The sequence below is a fragment of the Anopheles marshallii genome, chromosome 2 (assembly GCF_943734725.1).
Source record: "Anopheles marshallii chromosome 2, idAnoMarsDA_429_01, whole genome shotgun sequence".
Classification (NCBI taxonomy): Eukaryota; Metazoa; Arthropoda; class Insecta; order Diptera; family Culicidae; genus Anopheles; species Anopheles marshallii.
In genome coordinates, this window is record NC_071326.1 from 45,950,547 (window position 1) to 45,970,118 (window position 19,572).

General features: G+C 43.4%; 4 protein-coding genes across 5 annotated transcripts; 2 read left to right on the forward strand and 2 right to left on the reverse strand.

Annotated features, from left to right (window-relative positions):
* The first annotated feature begins 768 nt into the window (after positions 1–768).
* Positions 769–2,621, forward strand: LOC128708091 (general transcription factor IIF subunit 1). The gene is made up of 3 exons (XM_053803049.1): positions 769–783; positions 858–2,347; positions 2,411–2,621. Exons 1-3 carry the CDS (start codon positions 769–771, stop codon positions 2,619–2,621), a joined length of 1,716 nt encoding a protein of 571 aa, XP_053659024.1.
* A 148-nt stretch (positions 2,622–2,769) lies between these two features.
* Positions 2,770–3,284, reverse strand: LOC128719277 (splicing factor 3B subunit 6). Its single transcript, XM_053812901.1, has 3 exons — positions 3,255–3,284; positions 3,068–3,186; positions 2,770–3,001 (listed from the first exon to the last, which is right to left on the reverse strand). Exons 1-3 carry the CDS (start codon positions 3,282–3,284, stop codon positions 2,770–2,772), a joined length of 381 nt encoding a protein of 126 aa, XP_053668876.1.
* Positions 3,285–3,853: 569 nt separating this feature from the next.
* LOC128719203 (protein CLEC16A homolog) lies at positions 3,854–8,520 on the forward strand. The gene is made up of 10 exons (XM_053812826.1): positions 3,854–4,056; positions 4,136–4,275; positions 4,387–4,765; positions 4,833–5,485; positions 5,553–5,762; positions 6,475–6,594; positions 6,673–6,871; positions 6,952–7,217; positions 7,287–7,881; positions 7,974–8,520. Exons 1-10 carry the CDS (start codon positions 3,854–3,856, stop codon positions 8,518–8,520), a joined length of 3,312 nt encoding a protein of 1,103 aa, XP_053668801.1.
* A 2,676-nt stretch (positions 8,521–11,196) lies between these two features.
* On the reverse strand, positions 11,197–14,813 carry LOC128707074 (uncharacterized). 2 transcript variants are annotated; one of them, XM_053802021.1, is made up of 4 exons: positions 14,468–14,813; positions 14,114–14,374; positions 12,466–12,603; positions 11,197–11,471 (listed from the first exon to the last, which is right to left on the reverse strand). In XM_053802021.1, exons 1-4 carry the CDS (start codon positions 14,811–14,813, stop codon positions 11,197–11,199), a joined length of 1,020 nt encoding a protein of 339 aa, XP_053657996.1. The 2 variants fall into 2 exon arrangements, with proteins under 2 accessions (XP_053657996.1, XP_053657995.1); XM_053802020.1 differs by having other exon boundaries at positions 14,081–14,374.
* Between the last annotated feature and the right edge of the window lie 4,759 nt (positions 14,814–19,572).

The window sequence follows — 19,572 nt, forward strand, 5'->3', positions numbered from 1 at the left end:
ACAGTGGCATACACGGCAATTTCGGTGCTTTTGTAGTGCCTTTTGCTAAATTCAAAAACTTGGTACACACTAAACACGACCTTGGCGCTACGAAACCAATGAAAACAGCCGTCCGATTACTTCGTCAAAGCTAATTGCAACTGAAAAACATCCAACCTGGAACTGAGCAGGTGTTTGTACGTTGGATCTTAACGAAAGAAGTTTGTAAAACTGAAAAACGTGTAAAGGGACGACTTTCAGATGGAAACAAACTAGACCTGAATAATTGGAACTTTAACGTATCATTTAGCGCAAGAAAATGATGCTGATGAAGAGTTTCAAAGGTTTTTATACAAATAAATGATGCATAAATTGTCATCCAGGTGGTCGTTTGAATTAGGTTTTCTTTTTTATTTAACGAGTCTGTCAAAATATCGATTGCTCCACAGTCGTACTTCGAAGGGACAAGTATCTCGCACAATAAGTATTTAAATATTTTTTTGCTAAACGAAAACTAATGCTGGAAATGAAAAGTTTAAGCACTGCAATTCAACAAAAAAAAAAATTATTCGTCCCATTACAATGGTGCTGCTATCAATTAACATATTTATTAAATAAAATGTCACCCGAATGACGGACCATATTCGCGCCATTGTGGTCATAATACAACGAGAGTGAAAAACATTCGCTTCACCGTACGTGCTTCGTGTGCAGTAAATTGTTGTTGTGTTTTAAGTTCAGTGATTCAGTTTAGTTCCTCCAAAGCATAGGTGTACTGTAAATTGTAGAATGAGTGTACCATCGGTAAGTTATAATATTGTGCTGTTATCTACACAATCCAACCCGCATACTTCATTAATAACCTTTACTATTTACAGAACTCGAAGAGCAGCACTGGCGGTCAGCCAGGTGCTTCGGGTTCGGGGGCTCCAGTTTCGGTGCAGGAATTTGTGATTCGTGTGCCCAAGAATCTGAAAAAGAAGTATCATGTGATGCGGTTCAACGCTACGCTGAATGTAGATTTCACCCAGTGGCGGACGGTGAAGATGGAGCGTGAAAACAATCAGAAAGAGTTTAAGGGAATCGAAGAAGTGATGCCCAAGTTTGGTGCCGGGTCGGAGTTCAATCGTGATTTGCGTGAAGAGGCACGCCGCAAGCGATTCGGTATAATCGCAAAGAAGTACAAACCCGAGGCCCAGCCCTGGATTTTACGTGCCGGCGGTAAGAGTGGCAAAATGTTTCGCGGCATCCGGGAGGGTGGAGTTGGCGAGAATGCAGCGTTTTACGTGTTTACCCATGCGCCGGACGGAGCGATTGAGGCGTATCCGTTAAACGAATGGTACAATTTCCAGCCAATAAATCGTTATAAGGCACTGTCGGCGGAAGAAGCCGAACAGGAGTACGGCCGGCGCAAGAAAACGATGAACTACTTCTCCTTGATGTTCCGCAAGCGTCTAAAGAAAGGGGAGGACAATGATGGCGAAGAACAAGAGGAAACGAAGAGCAAGAAAGGCGAGGGTGGCAAGAGCAAGGATTTGAAGATCAGTGACATGGACGAGTGGATCGATTCAGACGAGATGTCCTCTTCCGGTGACGACGATGATGAGGGAAAGCCGAAACAAAAGGATAGCGACGATGATGCCATGGACAAGAAGGCAAAGAACAAAAAGAAAGCGCTGGCAGACAGTAAAAAGAAGAAACGAGACGTTGATGAGGAAGCGTTCGAAGAGTCAGATGATGGTGACGAGGAAGGGCGCGAGCTGGACTACATATCGGACTCGAGTGACAGTGAGTCTGATCACGATGCCAAGGTGGTGAAGGAGATGAAATCCGTGGCTGAAGAGGACGCGCTGCGGAAACTGTTGACCTCAGATGAAGACTCGGAGGAAGAGGAAAAGAAATCAGAGGAGGACGAAGAGAAAGAAGACGAGAAGAACGGCAAATCGAAGGAGAAAGACAAGGATGGCAAAGAAAAGGAAGGCAAGGAGGGCAAGAAGAAGAAAAAGGCCAAAAAGAACAAGAGCAAAAAATCGGAATCCGACAAAAAGGATTCGTCCAGTGATTTCAGCTCGGACAGTTCGGATTCGGATACCGCTAGCCCTAAGAAGAAATTGAAGGACAAAAAGAGCAAAGACGGTATTAGTTCCAATTTGTCCAGTGCAAACAATTCGCGCTCTGCATCGCCGAGCCTAAGTCAGTTTGATTCGAACAAACGCAAGATGACCGGCTCTAATATGCCAACGACAGATCTGACGGGTTCGGACAACAGCAACAGTCCTGTGTCCACGCCGGCCAAGAAAGTGAAGACGGACATTACACCATCGCTTCCGCCCACGTTTGCTGGAATCGTTAACGCGACTAGCAAAGAGTAAGTGCGATGATCGACGCTAATGACATGCCGCATACCTTACATTTTCGTTTTCTCTTTCAGTGATTACGGTATAACCGAAGAGGCAGTTCGACGGTACCTGATGCGCAAGCCGATGACTACAACGGAACTGCTAACCAAGTTTAAGAACAAGAAAACGGGAGTCTCCAGCGAGAAGTTGGTGGAAACAATGACCCAAATATTGAAACGCATCAACCCGGTCAAGCAGACGATACAGGGCAAAATGTATCTTAGTATAAAGGTACCGAAGTAAGGGCGAAAGGATCATCTTTCTCAATCATATATTACGCTATTAAACTATAGGGGAATAAAAACATATAAATTTGGATCACATTAACACTAAAATGGATACATTTGTTTAAATTTACATTTACTTGGATTACAGAATAGCTGCTTAAACATTATTTCTTTAACTCTTCCGTACTGATATTGTACTTCGCCTTCATCTGGTCCAGTTCTTCCTGTTTTTTATCGACATCGAGCTGCTTGAATGCCTTGGTCGACTGGTAGTAAAGCACCACCAGATACCGGTTACATACGTTGAATCCCGACAAATGGTCTCGTGCGTTTTTCGCATCGAAGATATCCTCGTACACGACAAAGGCGGTACCACGAGTTTCTGGTGTGTTTCCTCTGTAAAAAGAAATGCACTGATTAATATCAATATTCGGTTATGTGAACCATACGGCAGCAACTTACACTCTAATTTGTCGAATGGCACCATATTTTCCGAAAATATCGTACATTTCATCCGATGTTATCTTGTATGGAAGGTTCCTCACGTACAGCACTCGATTCACTTCCGGAGGTAAACGAACCTGCAAAAAATGAAATAAATCATCACATGAGTCTTCGAACTAAATCACAGAGCACACCAATTACGTACATTGTTTCTTTTTTGCATGGAGAGCGCCATTTTACGATGATTTTACCCAATTTAATTGCTAATTTCTGTGAGAATGTTTGCAGCGGGCCGCTTTCTTATGGTTTATTTTCAGAGCAAATTTGACAGCGCCATTTGTTTACATTCATCGGCTTTCTCCATTTATGCTGTGGTGTTGAAGATTTCCTGCCCCTTGAGTTTACCGGTTGCATTTCTTATTTATCTGCAATGTTAGAATTATTTTATAATACACTAATATTTACAAGCTATTTTATGTAATAAGAACCATTTAATAATTTCAATGGCGTGCTTTATAAATGACACCGAAATTAACGTCATTCGCTTTGTTCGAAGCCCTACCCATGGTGAACTGTTGTGTTAACGTAATGTCAGACTAGCAAGAAAAAAACATCACCCATCTGTGCGCTATCTGTTTTTCCTTCGTAGTGCTGTAGGAAAAGTGCGAAAAAACTATAATAAGATGTGCTGTGACGTGCTATTAAAATCTCATTAGATTTCGTACGGTTTATTGCAAATATTCCACTTTTAGCACACGCTAGCATTCAATCGAGCGCACCTTTAGAGACCCTGTGACCCTGAAAATGTTTCGGAGTCGCAGCTGGTTTGGGGGTGGATGGAATCGCCCGAAGAATCGTCTTTCACTTGATCATCTGAAATATTTGTACAGCGTACTGGAGCGTAATACGACCGTGTCGGAAAGTAACCGAGGACTGCTGGTGGAATCGTTACGTTCGATAGCGGAAATACTGATTTGGGGCGATCAAAATGATTCTTCCGTGTTCGAGTGAGTTCTCGCTGTTCCGCAGTTACATTATTGGCTGTTGTTCTTTGTTCATTGTTTTTGTATTTTATTGTTCTCGTAGCTTCTTTCTGGAAAAGAATATGCTGTCCTACTTTTTGCATATTATGCGCCAAAAGAGCGGAGGATCTAGCTTCGTGTGCGTACAACTGCTCCAAACACTGAACATCCTGTTCGAAAACATCCGTAACGAGACGTCGCTGTGTAAGTAATGCGCGAAATGCACCATGCATTACGCCGTTGTTTAATGGCGCGTAGCATACTTCCGCTCCGTAATGCTAACACAAACCATTCGGTGTTTCCTTATACTTTCAGATTACTTGCTTAGCAATAACTTGGTCAATTCGATCATAGTACACAAATTTGACTTCTCCGACGAAGATGTAATGGGGTATTATATATTATTTCTGAAAACGTTGAGCCTCAAGCTCAACACGCATACGATACATTTCTTTTACAATGAGCATACGAACGATTTTCCACTCTACACGGAAGCGATCAAATTCTTCAACCACCCCGAGTCGATGGTACGCATTGCCGTGCGTACGATTACCTTGAACGTTTACAGGGTGCAAAACCCGAACATGTTGCAGTTCATACGCGACAAAACGGCCGCACCGTACTTTAGCAATCTAGTATGGTTCATAGGGAAACATATCCTGGAGTTGGACAATTGCGTACGCAATGACATTGAGTAAGTAAATGGCACCACTACACTGAAACATGCCGTAAACGAAGTACTGTTCGTTTATTTTCCCCAGCCATCAATCCCAGCACCGTTTGGCAAACCTTGTAGCGGAACATTTGGATCATCTACATTATCTGAACGATATACTCTGTCTCGATATTGCCGATCTGAATGCCGTCCTGACCGAGCACCTGCTGCACAAGCTGTTCGTGCCATTGTACATATTCTCGCTTACACCCTCACCGCCAATGTCGATGGCGGAGGTGACGTGTAACCTTGCGGCCGTCTTGAACAAGGTGGTCGATATTGACATCAAAGAGATGAACAATCCACGCGTTGCAAGTGTCGTGGCTTTGTTTCTGCTGTCGCTCGTGTTTCTTGTAGTAACGCATCGGCCACTGATAAATGCGCTCACCTGGGTGATTCTGAACGCGGATCACACCGTTTTTAAGGAGGGAGCTGCCCAGGTACTGAACGCTTACATCGACAACCGGGAGGTGGTAGCGCTGGGATTTGTTCAACCGGTGGAAAGTCTGGAAGAAGCGTTGGAAAGTACGGTACCGTCTACGGCAGCTTATGGCGTTGAGCAGCTACACTTGGGAGATGAACGAACCAATGACAGAGGTGGTAGTAATAAAAGCCCCAACAGTAGCAGCAGTAGTAGCAACAAAAGCCAGGTTAGCAGTAGCTCCAGCACTTCAACCAACAATGAACCACCCATATCGAGTAAGCAAGCTGCAAATGGCACTCGTGGTATACTTTTCTTCATTACATTTGTTGCCTCGGATTTCAGATTCTCCTAGTCCGCCAACGCTCTCAGAAGAGATCGAAAAGGTGAACATCACCGATGAGGAAAAGGAGAAGCTCCTGCTCAATGCTTACCGAACGCCCGAAACGAATCGTCCCTTTCTCGACATGGTCCTATCATCACTTGAATGCACCGAGAACGATTTTCTAGCACTGTTGGCCTTGTGTTTGCTTTATGCACTTGCCAACAATAAAGGTATGAAGAATGTATGAATTACTGCCAGTAGTAGTAATAGCAGTAGTACCAGGGGATTTAGTAATACAATGGGGTTTTTTTGTAAATGGCTATCATCGATTAACCAAACGCTAATTGCGATAGTTACTTCACAGATTGTATTTAACTTACCGTTTCCTTCACGCTTTACATCTTCTCATCTGCTCATCGCATTACACTACAGCTAATATTTGCCACTATTAACTTTAAATTACTTTTCATACTAACATTGCTGCTGCTGTTTTGAAATGATTATTCGAATTTTGCACATCCTGACTAACGTATCATCGTGTCGTTGCAATGAACACTTCTTCTCGCTGTTGGTGCCGGTTTTGTAGACGGTTAGTTATCTATCTATTATTTAATGTATAATCTTAATGTGTAGCTTTACGTTTAAATATGGATTTTCCTGTCGGCCACTATGCAAAATTTATGAACACGGGTGGTTGATAAAAATTAGTTTGCTAACATTTACGCCTGTAACATTTGGTTGGCTAATTGGCATGCTTCTATGTATCTATCACTGAATAGTGAAAACAAATGTATTTGTGGTATTAATTTGAAACAACCATTAGTAGACACCATCAACCACTAACATTGGCAGTAAAAGTGACGTTTTCTAGTTTTATTTTGTTTGAGATTATGCATTATATTAGCGAACGATTAATCTAATTTTATCCATGACCTTTTCTAGGTGTTAACTCAGAATGGTTAGAGATTGTGTTGAATCGCTCGTCGCCTACAAACCGCACGCAGTATAATGTGGTTCTGATCGAGAAGTTGTTGCAGATCGTTAACATTTCTAGCCAACCTTGTGAGTAACGAATGAAACAAATTCGCAGTTTTGGTGAAATTTTTAACATTTATTTTTATGTCTGGATGTGCTTCTTAGCCTGCCGGATACGACTCGTTACCACGGAACTAGCGTTGAAGCTTCTCGGTCAGATAATAGGCACCGGTATGGAAGATTCTGCCACTTCCGTGCCGGAAGAGTATCTGTCTGCTCTGAATCAATCCCGTAATCAGGCGATGAATGTGTTGAAAAATTTCTACAAATCGGAAGACATTTTCTTGGACCTTTTCGAAGACGAGTAAGTGGAAACGTTGCGTTTGTTGCTTGATTGCCTTAATTTACGATGTAATGCTATGTGCCAATGTTTCTTGACCACAGATATAACGAAATGGTGAAATCTACACTGAATGTGGAATTTCTCTGCAATGACTCTACTATTCTGTTACCACCGACTGGAACGCCCCTGACTGGCATTGGATTCACCCGTCGCCTACCGTGCGGGGAGGTTGAGAAAGCCCGCCGTGCAATCCGTGTATTTTTTCTACTGCGCCGAATGTGCCAGTCAACATCGGGAGAAAAGGAAACACTGCTTCCGCTCACCAATCTGGGCCAATGTGTTCAAATAGATAATGCGCTTGATTTGAGTAAGTGGTGTTAATGGCGACTGCTGTTGTAGCATTGTTACTGTAATAAAATATCGTTCTGTTTTGTAGATAATAGTGATCTTATTGCCTGCACCGTAGTCATGCGAGACGGGACGAAATATCGACGGTTTTTGGTAATGGATATCCTACAGCTCATACTGGTAGAACCGGACAGCAAACGATTAGGATGGGGTGTTGCAAAATTCGTTGGATTTCTGCAGGATGTGGAAGTGAACGGTGATAAGGAAGATTCGCGCAGTCTTCATCTAACCATCCATCGAGGTGGTGCGACTAACAATCGTACGCCCATACTGTCCGCGAAGTTTATGTTTGACGATCATATTCGGTGTATGGCAGCTAAGCAGAGGTTGACCAAGGGACGCAGCAAAGCAAGGCAAAAGAAAATGTTTCAAATAGCGCAACTGTTGGAAATTCCGGGACAGTTGAACGAAACGTCTTTTCCATCACTCGCGGCGGGAGGATCTTCGGCAAGTGGTACGCCGTCGCTACGGCATGGATCGTCCGCACGCCAAGGGAGGGAACATCGTCCCCTGTTTTCTACCAGCAACCGTGTACCCGGTGTGGCAGCTGCGTTAAGACGTGACAGTATGCCATCGGGGAGCGTTAGCCGCGTGCAGATGAGCGCGAGTCGCTCAACTGAAGGGTAAGAAATGAGTTAAATTACCTTTTAGGCAGATTCTTGCAATGAAAAATTTTGCATGTAGATTTGATAACTGTTTTTTTTTTCTATTTTAGCGAACCAACTGGTGCACGAAGGAAACTACCCGTGGGAGCTGCACGGCGAGAGAGTAGCCAACCGATTGGTATTGGATCGAGTTCGATGAAATCGCGTGATAATTCACGTAACCGGTCGAGTACGCCTCGCTCGAGGGAATCGAGTCCTCGCATACCAAGACCACGTTCGGAAGAAATACCACTGGAAGATTTTCGTCGCTCACAAAACTCTAGTCCTGTGTCGCGCAACTCGTCCAACAATCCATCCCGTTCGCATACTCCTTCTCGATTGTCGCTAGAGCCGCTAAGTGTGGTCAACATCTCACCGAGCATAGGTGGCAATGGAAATGGGAACAGTGGCAACGGAAGCGTGCTGAGCGGTTCCGTCAAAGATCCGATCATTCCTAATGTGTTGTTAGCTGGTACCACCATTACTCCCGCACCAATCATAACACCGTTATCCGCTACGGTCGTGCCGTCGGAGTTAAGCCCCACATCGGAGGAAACATCATTCATTGCGCCCGAAGAAGAGCGCCAGAAAAAGCGTGGAGTTATCGAAACGGTATAAGAACGATCTTCGATTCTCCCGTGAGCGCGGACAAGCGTTTCGGCGGTGATGGTATTCTTCCTTTGTATTTATTTCAGTTGTATCGATTAGGTTTTATTGTTGAGATTTTTAACGTTCAGTTGGATTAGAAAATAAATTATGCAAATGTGGCAATAACAAATGAATGTTTCGTAAATGTATGTTAGTGTAAAAAAAAAATATTAATTTCAATAGATAGCAGCAAGAAATTTTTCACTTTTGAAATTTTCCTGCACTAATATGTGAAATGTTGCACGCTGTCATATCAAAGGACCACCAGACCAACCGTCATGCGACAAATGGTAGAATGTTTGACGTTTGTTTTACCGCATGTTTCCCCGCTTCTTGCGCGCCATTTGTATGTTGTTCGATTGCGGCCGGCTAAACTCCTGGCGCTTTGCTTGTTAAATTCAGTATCATCTATAGAAAATAGTTATTTGTGACCAACCGAAAAGATAGGGTACGTGTTGTTGGTGTATTGTTGTGTAGCGGATTAACTTTAACGCAGAGTTTCATTCAATCCGTCGTAGGTAAGTTATGGCTACATTGCCTCTATCGGAATTCTCATGGATCGGTAGATTTGTAGACGCTATTTATCATAGATCCGGAATGATGAATTCCACCTGAAAGTGTTGGCCAACTGTTGATATAGTGCCAAAAAGTATTCCACAAATGAACAGTTCTTCGCAAAGCGTCAGATGATATTCCACAAACAAAAGCTAGCCTTTCGGAGAACATTCGCAAGGGAAGTAATCATAATAGGAAGGAATCTTACTAATTCCTTTGTGATCCATTCGTTCCTTGCTCTTCAAAAGTACATTTCTTCTTTCGGATAAATAAGCTAGCTACAGTGAGAAAACGCTCCGTGCATGGGCCTTTGGTGTGATATTTTCCTCTTCTTTTTATTCTAAAGCATCGCGCTCTCATGCACCGAAATATTTCGCAGAAGTTTATATTTGTATAATTAATATCCTTGTATATATATGTATATATAGAGAATCTTTTGTTCCGCACCTCTTTTGTCTCCACTTACGTTTTTATAAGGCAAAGCTTTTACATAAACTATATCGATAATTGGTTTTGATGGTAAAATCCCCCAGAGCTTGCGGTAATTGGGTTTTTGGTTGTCATGCATCCGAGATTCGAACCACCGATCCACTCCAACTCCCAGCTTTTGTTCGATTTGTGTCGCGTTAAAACCTGTAACTAATGTAAGCTCGGAATGTTGCCCCGAATTGAGCTCGCGCGCGTCATCCTCGTTATAAACAGACGTAATATAAGTATAAACAACCGTGTGCGCATAGGATCATGCGGAACAAACGTAAGCAAATGTTCAGCGGCGGCAGCTGGGGAAGGGAGAAACAATGTACAAAACGGCGGAAAAACTTCTATTCTCTAGAGTGCTGCTGCGAAGGCAATGAAAGCATTGCTCTAAGATATTTAACAAGAACTGGTTAAACACCGCTTCTCCTGTACAACAATGTATAGATTAGTTCTGGGTTTGCAGTTTGTTTTAGTATTTCTTATCTCCTTTCGTGTTTGAAAGTTTTGTGTGTTGTAAAGTGTGTATAATGTATAATAGATTCATACAGTCTGTAGACGCTGTCTCTTTATGCTTTGTGAACTTTTCATCACTTTTTTACTGCTTTCGTTCGATTTTTTCAGCGCATGTGTTTCGAATAAATAAACGAAGATAACAAACAATACGTACATTGTTCATCGTCATCTCAGGAGACAAGCACAAGTTTCTTACTTTGAATTGGTTCTTTTTCACAGTAGCAGTCACTGACTGCCGTTAAATGCAATATTGAAGCGAACTATCGATTCTTCAAGTTAAGTTGATAATCGTTCCTAATCGTTCCGATCGTATTATCCTCTAGCACTAATCATTAATGTTGCAATACTATCCTTTCCATTCTTTGTTTCGGTAAAGTAGATTTTTTTTACGTTTACTTCTACGGATGTAAGTAGCTTTTGAAGGGATGGTTTTAAATTCTAATTTTTGCGTAAAGATATGAGCCACTATTACGGGTCAAAGAGATCACCGGCCATGTACCACTAACAAGCTTGCGTGAAACAATCCTTCAAAGCTGTTTCTAACTGTCTCTCTCTCTCTCTGTCTCTAATGCGTCACACAAAAACGATTGTAGCTGAAAGGCATAGTGAAATGTGTAAAATTGCGCATAAAACGGTGTATAAGCGAAAACTACAAATGGAGTTAGATTAACTTGCTTTTTGAGTCGGGAGAAATTATTGCGATAATAACTTCAACCGCTCCTAGTACGCTCTCAAATAGGACGAGCTATATGCACGCACAGTAGCAGCGTGGTGGTAAATTGTGCGATTGTTCGATCATCGAAATGTTATCACAAAGACATGTGTCCTCAGGATGTGTCACCAGAGGGAGGATTGTGATGAGTTTCCCTTGCAAGAATGGTTCGCTTGAACGTTTTAATTCCCGCGACGAATGGATGACGGTATCACGATGGTGTCACGTTTTTCTAAATTAAAATATTCCAACAATCGTACACTTCTCCGGGATATCGCCACCTTGAAACACTCTGCATGACGCACCCGAGGCCGGTCGGTCGGTCGCAGAAGCTGAAGCTACTAGGTTACATTGTAAACGGCGACCTTGTTGAACTTAAATTTGAATCATCAAATCATTGCCGACAGTGGATTGAAGCGCATGATTTTCGAGAGCAGAATCCATAGGAACGATGTGAAGGCGCACAGCACCACTCCACCCCAGCCAAGATCCAGGCTCCAGGCGGTGACGAATATTCGGGCGCCGAGGAATTTCGATGCGGCCCTAGCCGTACCCTTGATGGCCACCACCCCATCGATGGTACCGTCAAAGTCGCTGTCGAGCAACGGTCGTCCCTGCTGCCGCTTGAAGTGTATGATCATCAGCGTGAACAAGGCGAACAGCGCTGTGGACGGGAGAGGAAAGGACATGAAATGCGACACTCTGGGAGCGAAGGCTTTTATAGTTTATATTATTTCTTTGCAAATTTAATGTGTTTGCTAAAGTTATTGCGTCTGTTGAATTTAAAGCTGTATCATGCTAATTCACAACACAACAACGTATTGCAAAAAGGTTTTTCACATGGTTTATGAATATTGCGCGTTTCATGTGCAGCGCGATACAGCCTGAAATTCACTTATCCTCCTTGAAAGGGGGCAGCAGCATTACAAAAGAAGATCCTAACAAAAAGAGTCAGGGAGGGAAATTGTTTGAAGTTAGGAAGCTCCATCGCCATTGCGCTCTGCATGGTTTTGTTGAACTTCCATCGCGTGACTTGTGCACCGAGAAGATGTACACGGCAGTTGAAACCTTGGCCGGGTCCTCGAAGGAATAGAATTTGTCATTTTCTATTTCCGACGCGTCTGTGTTAACGGTCGACGGTTCCTTGCATCGTTCGCGAAATGGACGCGCGCGTGTGTGCAACAAAGTTACCAAGTATTATAAGGGCAGGATACCACCTATTGCCCCATCGTCGTCTTCGTCGTCGTCGTTCAACCATTACCACTTCGTTCGCTGCGCTTAACATTGGTTTTGGTTGGGGAGAGCAAACAGCTGATATGAACGCGTAGAGGTAGAGAAATACAAAGGGATCTAAACGAATAAAACTCCACATTTCATCGATTTTGTGGCGCGCTCTCGCCTATCCCGGTGGGAGTAGCGTGTTGATTGTCGGAGTGGCAAGCGAACAGTCAATAACGTTAAGTCTTCAAAAGCAACACGCGGAGCAAAGAAGTTTTATGGTTTTAGTGGGTTGAATTTTTTATGCCAAGGATTCGTTGCCAAACCCAGCGGGGGGAAAAAATAAACCTATGCGACCGCTACCTGTGTGCGACGGCAACCGAACTAAGCATGTACTCCAAGGGCAGTTCGTGTGTAAATGAAGGGAAAATTAAACTTACCAGCCAGCAGGTACATTACGCCCGTCACCAATACGGCACTGATTTGACGCTGGCAAACGCCGAAGGCGCCCACCAGTGCAGCGCTGCCGAGTATGATTAGGCACACCAGCGAACATGAAATCGATAGATTCTGCATCCCTGTTGAGATGTGATCGATCGCAAAGGAAAGGGTACACATCGCAAGAGAAGAACGGAAGGTGGGAAGATGGATTAGTTAGAACCGGAGAGAACAGCCGATTGCATTTTATTTGAAGAATTAATTTGTTAGTAAGCGCAGCAGTTCGAAAGTGTAGCGAAACTAATGTAATAGTAATGGAAAATGTGTGTAAAATAGTAAAGCAAGTAAAGGAAAATGTCTACAGGTAGCTTTCAGGACAAATGTGAAATGCTAATTTGCAGTAGAAAATTTTGATCGCCTAGCATTCCGGAATGCAAAGCCAATCGGAAAGTGTAGCTGAACGTAATGCATCCGTAAGTAATAGCAAGATGGAATATATATATGTGGGGTCGGCAAATTGTTGTGTTCTGTCACCGATTGACGATATGGTGGCCCGCTGTGATCGATCGAGTAGCTGCAGTACTGTATGGCACCATTGTCGAACCCACCATCCCGGCGGCATCAGCACTGAACGAATGAGTAAATTATGCACTCGGTCACAAAAAGTGGCTATAGTATAAGGGGAGCGGGTCTGGGAATGGGTGGTTTGTGCCGGGATTGCACAAAGCTTTTATTGTACGCTTGGAAGGAATGAAAGCGAACCATGGGATAGAAAAAAGCTTTGCAATTGCTAGTCACTAGCGATGAAGTCATATGCTCATATGATGCTACCTACATGAATCAAGCAAAGAAAAAAAGAAATGCAAATGTGACTGGTTTTGCACATCACCCCCCCAGGGTGTGGGTACACTTGGTCGATCGATATTCGTTACCCGGTGTTGGTATCAGGAGATGATGGTAACAGCAGCCAGAAAGGAAAGAACGTGCATCCCCAACATAAAAGATTGTTCTTAAAAGCAAATTCATGACAAATGTAAATGGCGAAAGTTTTTCGATGTAAGAAAAAAAAATCAAGTATTCGTGCTGATCAATGTAATTGATTAGTTTCACACTTTGTTAAATGTGTTGCTATCTTTGTACATTTATGAACAAGGTAGATTGTTAGACAGTTCGATCATCTTTTATCAGCCAATCGAGTCTATCCTGTATCACGGGGTTTCTCTTTCTGTTACAGTATAATCCAATGCGGGGACCAACGTAGAAAACGTAGAAAGGTTAAAGGTGACAAAAGAGACCATGTTTGTTTGTAGGTGTTATCTATCACCAACATATGATAAAGAAAGGCAAAGCGCTTGGAAAATGAAGCAAAACTTGAAGAAAAACACCCTCATTGGGCTTTGTAAAACACCGAGAAAAAAAGGTGACAGGAACGGTGAGAGAGTGCTATGTCTGTAGGACCATCTTCCCATACGCTCTGAATCGGTGCTAAAAGGTCAATTGGGAAGTTAAGAGACTGACTCCATCGGTGGGTTTGCAAACAGAGTGTTAAGAAGTTAAAGATAGGGCTATAAATATGATCTAGGATGAAAGTATTTGCACGTGTCGCGCTGTACCTACTTAAATGCGGATGTAAGGACGCCTGGGACTCACTGTGTTGCCAATCGGCCCTTGCATCCTCGTCGTTACCCTGTGCGCTCTCCATCGTACCGGCGAGATAGTTAACGCACTGGTCCACCTGCGGAAAGCCATCGTTAGACATGGTGCGGATCTCATCCGCCGTCAGATCGATACACAGCGTCCAGATGCCACCGTTCATCGGCACCAGAAAAACGCCCGCCCGATTGTCCGTTACCGCCGGCGTAGCCGCACCTCCCTTCTGGTGATGATGCTGATGATGTTGCGTTGGTAGACCTGTTTGGCAAATGCAAAACGAAACTCAATTTTTGTTTGTATTTTTAGGATGCGACTGAGCAGAAAACTGTCCTCCCGCTAGCGGCATATTACCTTTGCCCTTTAGAGGGATCTTTGCTGCCCGACCGTCCAGGTACCAGTGCAGTTCGATGGCGGTTTCGTTGCTGATCCGATCGAGGCTGGTACGATCCCAGGATACGTGCTCCCAGTGATCGGTCATGATGGCGGCACAAAGCATGGCGGTTGCACTGGACGTCATGAGCAGCGTCAGGAAGAGGAACATGATCGGTGGCGGTATCGAGCAGCACGTCCCATTGCCGGACGGTGTCTGCTGATGGGCAGTGGCTCCGGACGCGGTGGTGGTCGTAGTTGCGACACCACCCGCCCCGGTACTGCTGGTGGTTGTGGCCATGATGGTGGTCGTTGCCAAAGGCTGCATGCTGCCGCTGTAGTGCTGATAATAGTAGCAACTATCGATGCTGGGAGACTTGTCCGGCGGATAGTGATGGCCGCTCGCTAGCAGATGGTAGTCGTTGCCCGATGCGTTCGCTGTACCGTAACCGAGCAGGGTGTTGTTGTTGGTATCATTGGGCGGACAGTAATTTACACCGTGCTGTAGCAACGCTGCATCGTAGTCATACTGCAGATAGCCATGCTGTTGCTGCTGCGATGTGGGTTGTCTTCGATTGGCCGTCAATTGAAGGCCACCACCACCACCGCCACCAGCTCCACCACCGCTGCCGCTCGACGTTTGATAGCGGTAGTAAGAATTGTTACGGTGTATTACCGGCCAGCTGCGGGTGGTTGACTTATTCCGTGTGTAGCTGTTAGCCGTGGTGGTGGTGGAGGGAGTGGCGGCGGTTGCGTCGGTGGAAGTAATATTGGCGGCCGTCGTTGTCGTCTGTTCGAGCGTGTACTCTTCCCGTCCGAGATCCACGATGGAGTGTTGCTTGGTGTACGGTGCTGGTGCACACAGTGATTGCAGTTCGTCCCTGTCCGTCTCTTCACTGTTGTGCGTTTCGTTGGGTTTGATTGGTTGCCTGCTACCTCGAACCGCTGCTCGAATGCTGCCAAAAAAGGAGCTTCTACGTCGCTCAAAACTTGCAGCGTCGTTGAGCTTATTATTGTCGTCCGCCGGATAGGAGATGCGTTCGTCTAGGCAGGCAGGAACTACGTCAGGATCGGTGTTTTGATTCGCAGTTTCCGGAGTAGCAGGAACGGGAGTGATACTCGGTGGTGTTAATGGTGTAGGTGGTGCTGGGTCTACTGTGGTTACAGTCGGTGACCTTGGTGTTGGTATGATATAGGTGGTTATCGTCGATGCTTCTGGTAGGCAATGGGTCGTCACGGTGTACTTGCAGCCGGTGTCCGATCCGGGATTTACGAGTCATAAATCATTCCCGTGCTTCTTCATTTTGTCACTACGATCGTGGATGGGTATAATTGTTGTATCGATTGTAGCGTACTTTTCTTCACGATATATGAGCCGCTGTATATTGCCGAGCTTTTATTGACGGCTTTTTACAATACTGTTAACCTATCCCTGCAAAACATAAAGGGTTTGTTTAACAACACTTTCACATAAACCACCGCATACGAGTGCATTGATTATTTCATCGCATAAAACATGACTAATGGGTAAGAGAATCCTTTACAGGAATTGCATTCGCGTACCCCGTCTTATCCTTTAAATCAATTGAAGCTCTTGCGAATCATTACCTTCAATCTAACAATTAATCTCGCTCCGTTCTTTATACGGATGAATTATTCTTCAATCCATTAATGTTTTCCAATTGCCCCGGCATTTGTGGATTTCTATTAGCAGTTACCCTGACATTTAATGGCAGTGACTGGTGAGAGTTCCTTTCTGGCGCATATCTACAATCAGAACTAACTAACGCATCAGTTGCTACGCCATGCGAGTGGGATTGCTTGGTAGTATCGCGCTAGTAGTAGGTTGGTTCGTTATCATATTCAGGCGCCAGCCGGCTTCCGCTGGACATTTTTACGACGCTCGCAATAGCGGGTTGACCCGTGCGGCAAGTGTGAGACAGAGTGCCGTTCCGTGACGCTGCTAACGCCACCGAACCATGAACGCACAATGAACTTTAAACGTTCGCCAGTTTTCTGGTTGAGCTGTGTGGCGATGCATTTGATGATGGAGGCGCATGGTAGTATGATAATGGGATTGTGATACAATCTCCAATCCGTTTACCTCCGTTTGCATCTCTGCCGCACCGCCGTATTCGCCGTGCGAGTGCTACAAGCTTCACCAGAAGCTGAGAACGGGTCGGGTCTTCGTTTACATTTCGTTTGACGAAACGAAACAAGCTCTTGAAGACGCGGTGGATGGATCTAGCCTAATTAAGGTCGTGTTTGCAAACGACATAACGGCGCGCAAAGCGTTGTTTCTTGTGTAAAATGGATCCAATTCACTGAAAGCATGGCACGTCAGTTAACGGGAGGCGGATAATCAAAATCCTTAATTAGTATTTTTAGTGCGAAGCGAGGTTTCAGGATAACAGACGACGAGCTGTGTTAGCTTTTTGCGAGCATAGTTAAAGAGATAGTATTGCGATCGTTTGAGTATGGTAAACAAATTAACGTTCTTCTTAACATAATTCGTGAACAATATTCTTCGGCTGATGCTGATTTATTTAGTTTTTTATTGAGTAAGTTTTATTTGCCTGATTGCTTAACATTGTATGTAGTATAAGATTATTGAAAAAAAGTATGGAAACTTTCATTGAGGAAAAGTTTCAGCAGTTCCGATTCATTTTCTATGCGATGCATTAATGATCAAGCATTTTTTGTTTGAGTTTTCCCTGTATGAAATTTGTTTTACCACATCAAACACACAGCGCCATTTTTTCCGTTTTCTTTTTGAAAGGTAAAAAAAATCCGTGTTTATTTATTCATTCAATTATGATATCCGCGAGCTTTGCACTGGGGTTTTTTGCCGGTGGCTGTGGTGCTTGTTCTCTTATTCAAATTCAGCTGGCACAACGACAGCGATGACAACGATTCGGGATTGTTTGTCATGCAAATATGGTCGTTAATTTAACTGAATATTAAAATACCCCGGCCCTTGGATGAGATCATTTCCTGCGCACGGTAAATTGTATGGAAAATGCGAACATCATCCCCCCCCGCGCCATATATGAGAGCTCGTCGTACACAGTGGGCTCATGCATGCGTTAATCGTGCATAAAATTTAAACGTTATTGCGCGTTTTAATTGCACTGTTGATAATGAGTACCGCGAGGGTTGACAAATATTTTTGCGTGTTTGAATATTGCACACAGAACAGAGTTTTTATAGGACATTGAAAGTTTAAAGGTGTTTAATATTGAATGGACCTGTTATTGTTATGCTTGTGATAATCAGTGGTATCAGATTAATACAAATTAGTTAAGGTTGCTCCTTGATTTAAATATTGTTGACCTTTTGCAATAAAGTTCAGTTGTATTACAATTTGCAAATTGGAACTAATGGTCTTTCAACCCACGGAGAGTTTATGATCTCGCATTGATACAGCCTTTGGCGCTTTCCGTGAGTGTGTCGTCGTGTATTCATTCAATCCGGTTTGTTAATGTTTGCTCTTGCTCTCTAAATGCACTCCAAGCATGTAGTTCTTGTCTCCTAGGCTTTTTGTATCTGCAATCAGCAGAACAGGAAGGACGAAATGTGTAGGTTGGGCCTACGCGCTTTTAGACAGGGTGTCTTTTGTAGGAGGATCAACTGTCAACCTTTGTGTGCTATCGCAAGGATGAGCTAAATGGGCAAATGTTACTCTATACCAAGCACTGACGCAGCACCGCTTTAGGGGGGGATGAGAAGTGAATCTGGAAAAAGAATCCGGTTGCTCTGAACAGTGTGTACCATATCGACGCCCTAATCCATTAGCTAAGTGTTTGCGATTTATGTTTTTCGCTAAAGCAGTTTGTTAACGGGCAAATATATGTTTTAGCGTACTGTAGTAAAGTATTTTAATAGTTTAGTGAATTGTAATGAACGAAAATATAAAATATTTAACAAAATAAGCAACCCTTAATCAATAATTAAAATATTTGATGATGAACCCCCCACCTTTTCACCAAGGTTCGATTAGTTTATCAACCATTTAAACAACGGAAGACGGAAAACAATTAACTAACTAAGTCCACATGAGCAATGCATAATTTATTCGAGCCGACTGCTGGCAGTAAGTAGTCTGTTAAGCTGTGAAAATGTTAATTTGGGCCAGGCGCGTACGTGCTATCCGCCATTAGCTCACAATCGATTGCGACCTGTTTCGTTAAGGACAACAAAAGGCTGTAAAAATAATGACTGATGTGCGTTGGGGTCACAAGCAATGCAACGAAACGGTGGTGTAGCGTTTATGACTCTAATGGGAAAAACTTTTTCTATGAGCTCTTCGGTATATACCCCCATGATAAGAGGTGGATAATAGATGGTGTGACTGTTTGCTCTATAACTTCTCTACCGAGGTTTGCTCTGCTGCAAGGCACATCTTTGCGTAGATTCGTTTTATTTCTGCAAGGCTTTCCGGTGGTACTGTGAGTAGACGATGTATCTTTTCCCCCTTTCGGTAAACTACTGTTCTTTTGACGCAAGCAGTAGTGGTCGTTGAGCAATTAAATCACGACACTTGGATTGAGTTTGTTACTTATATACACATCTCTAGTGGACCTTCATATTGTAATTGTCAAGTAGTTATGTAAAATTGTTATTCTTTAACTGTATATTGTTGGATAATATGATCGATAAACTATGTCGTTATCTAAAGTTCGTCCTTCTTTAACACTAGAACCACCGGACCAGTCATTTTGACTGGAACGTTTCATTACATTAATTTTTGGGGTAAAACAGTTCTTCCATAGCTGACTTTTACGTATCTTTTCAGTAGTATGAAGTCAAAAACGTATTGAAACCTAAGCCAGGACATCAAAATTGTTTACAAAGTGACCATCAATGAAAAACGCTTAAAACTCTTGGTAGTTCCCAAGTTAAATAACTTTTCTGTTATCATATACTTCAATAGCAATAGCAATAGTTAACAACAGTGATACTATTGTTCTATGAATCTCTGTTATTCGGCCAAATGAACTTAGGTCCTATTGACAAAAAATCCTTATATTCTTATAAAAAAAAGAAGCTGCTTTGGGAATAAGTTACTTGGGGTTTTATACAAAACA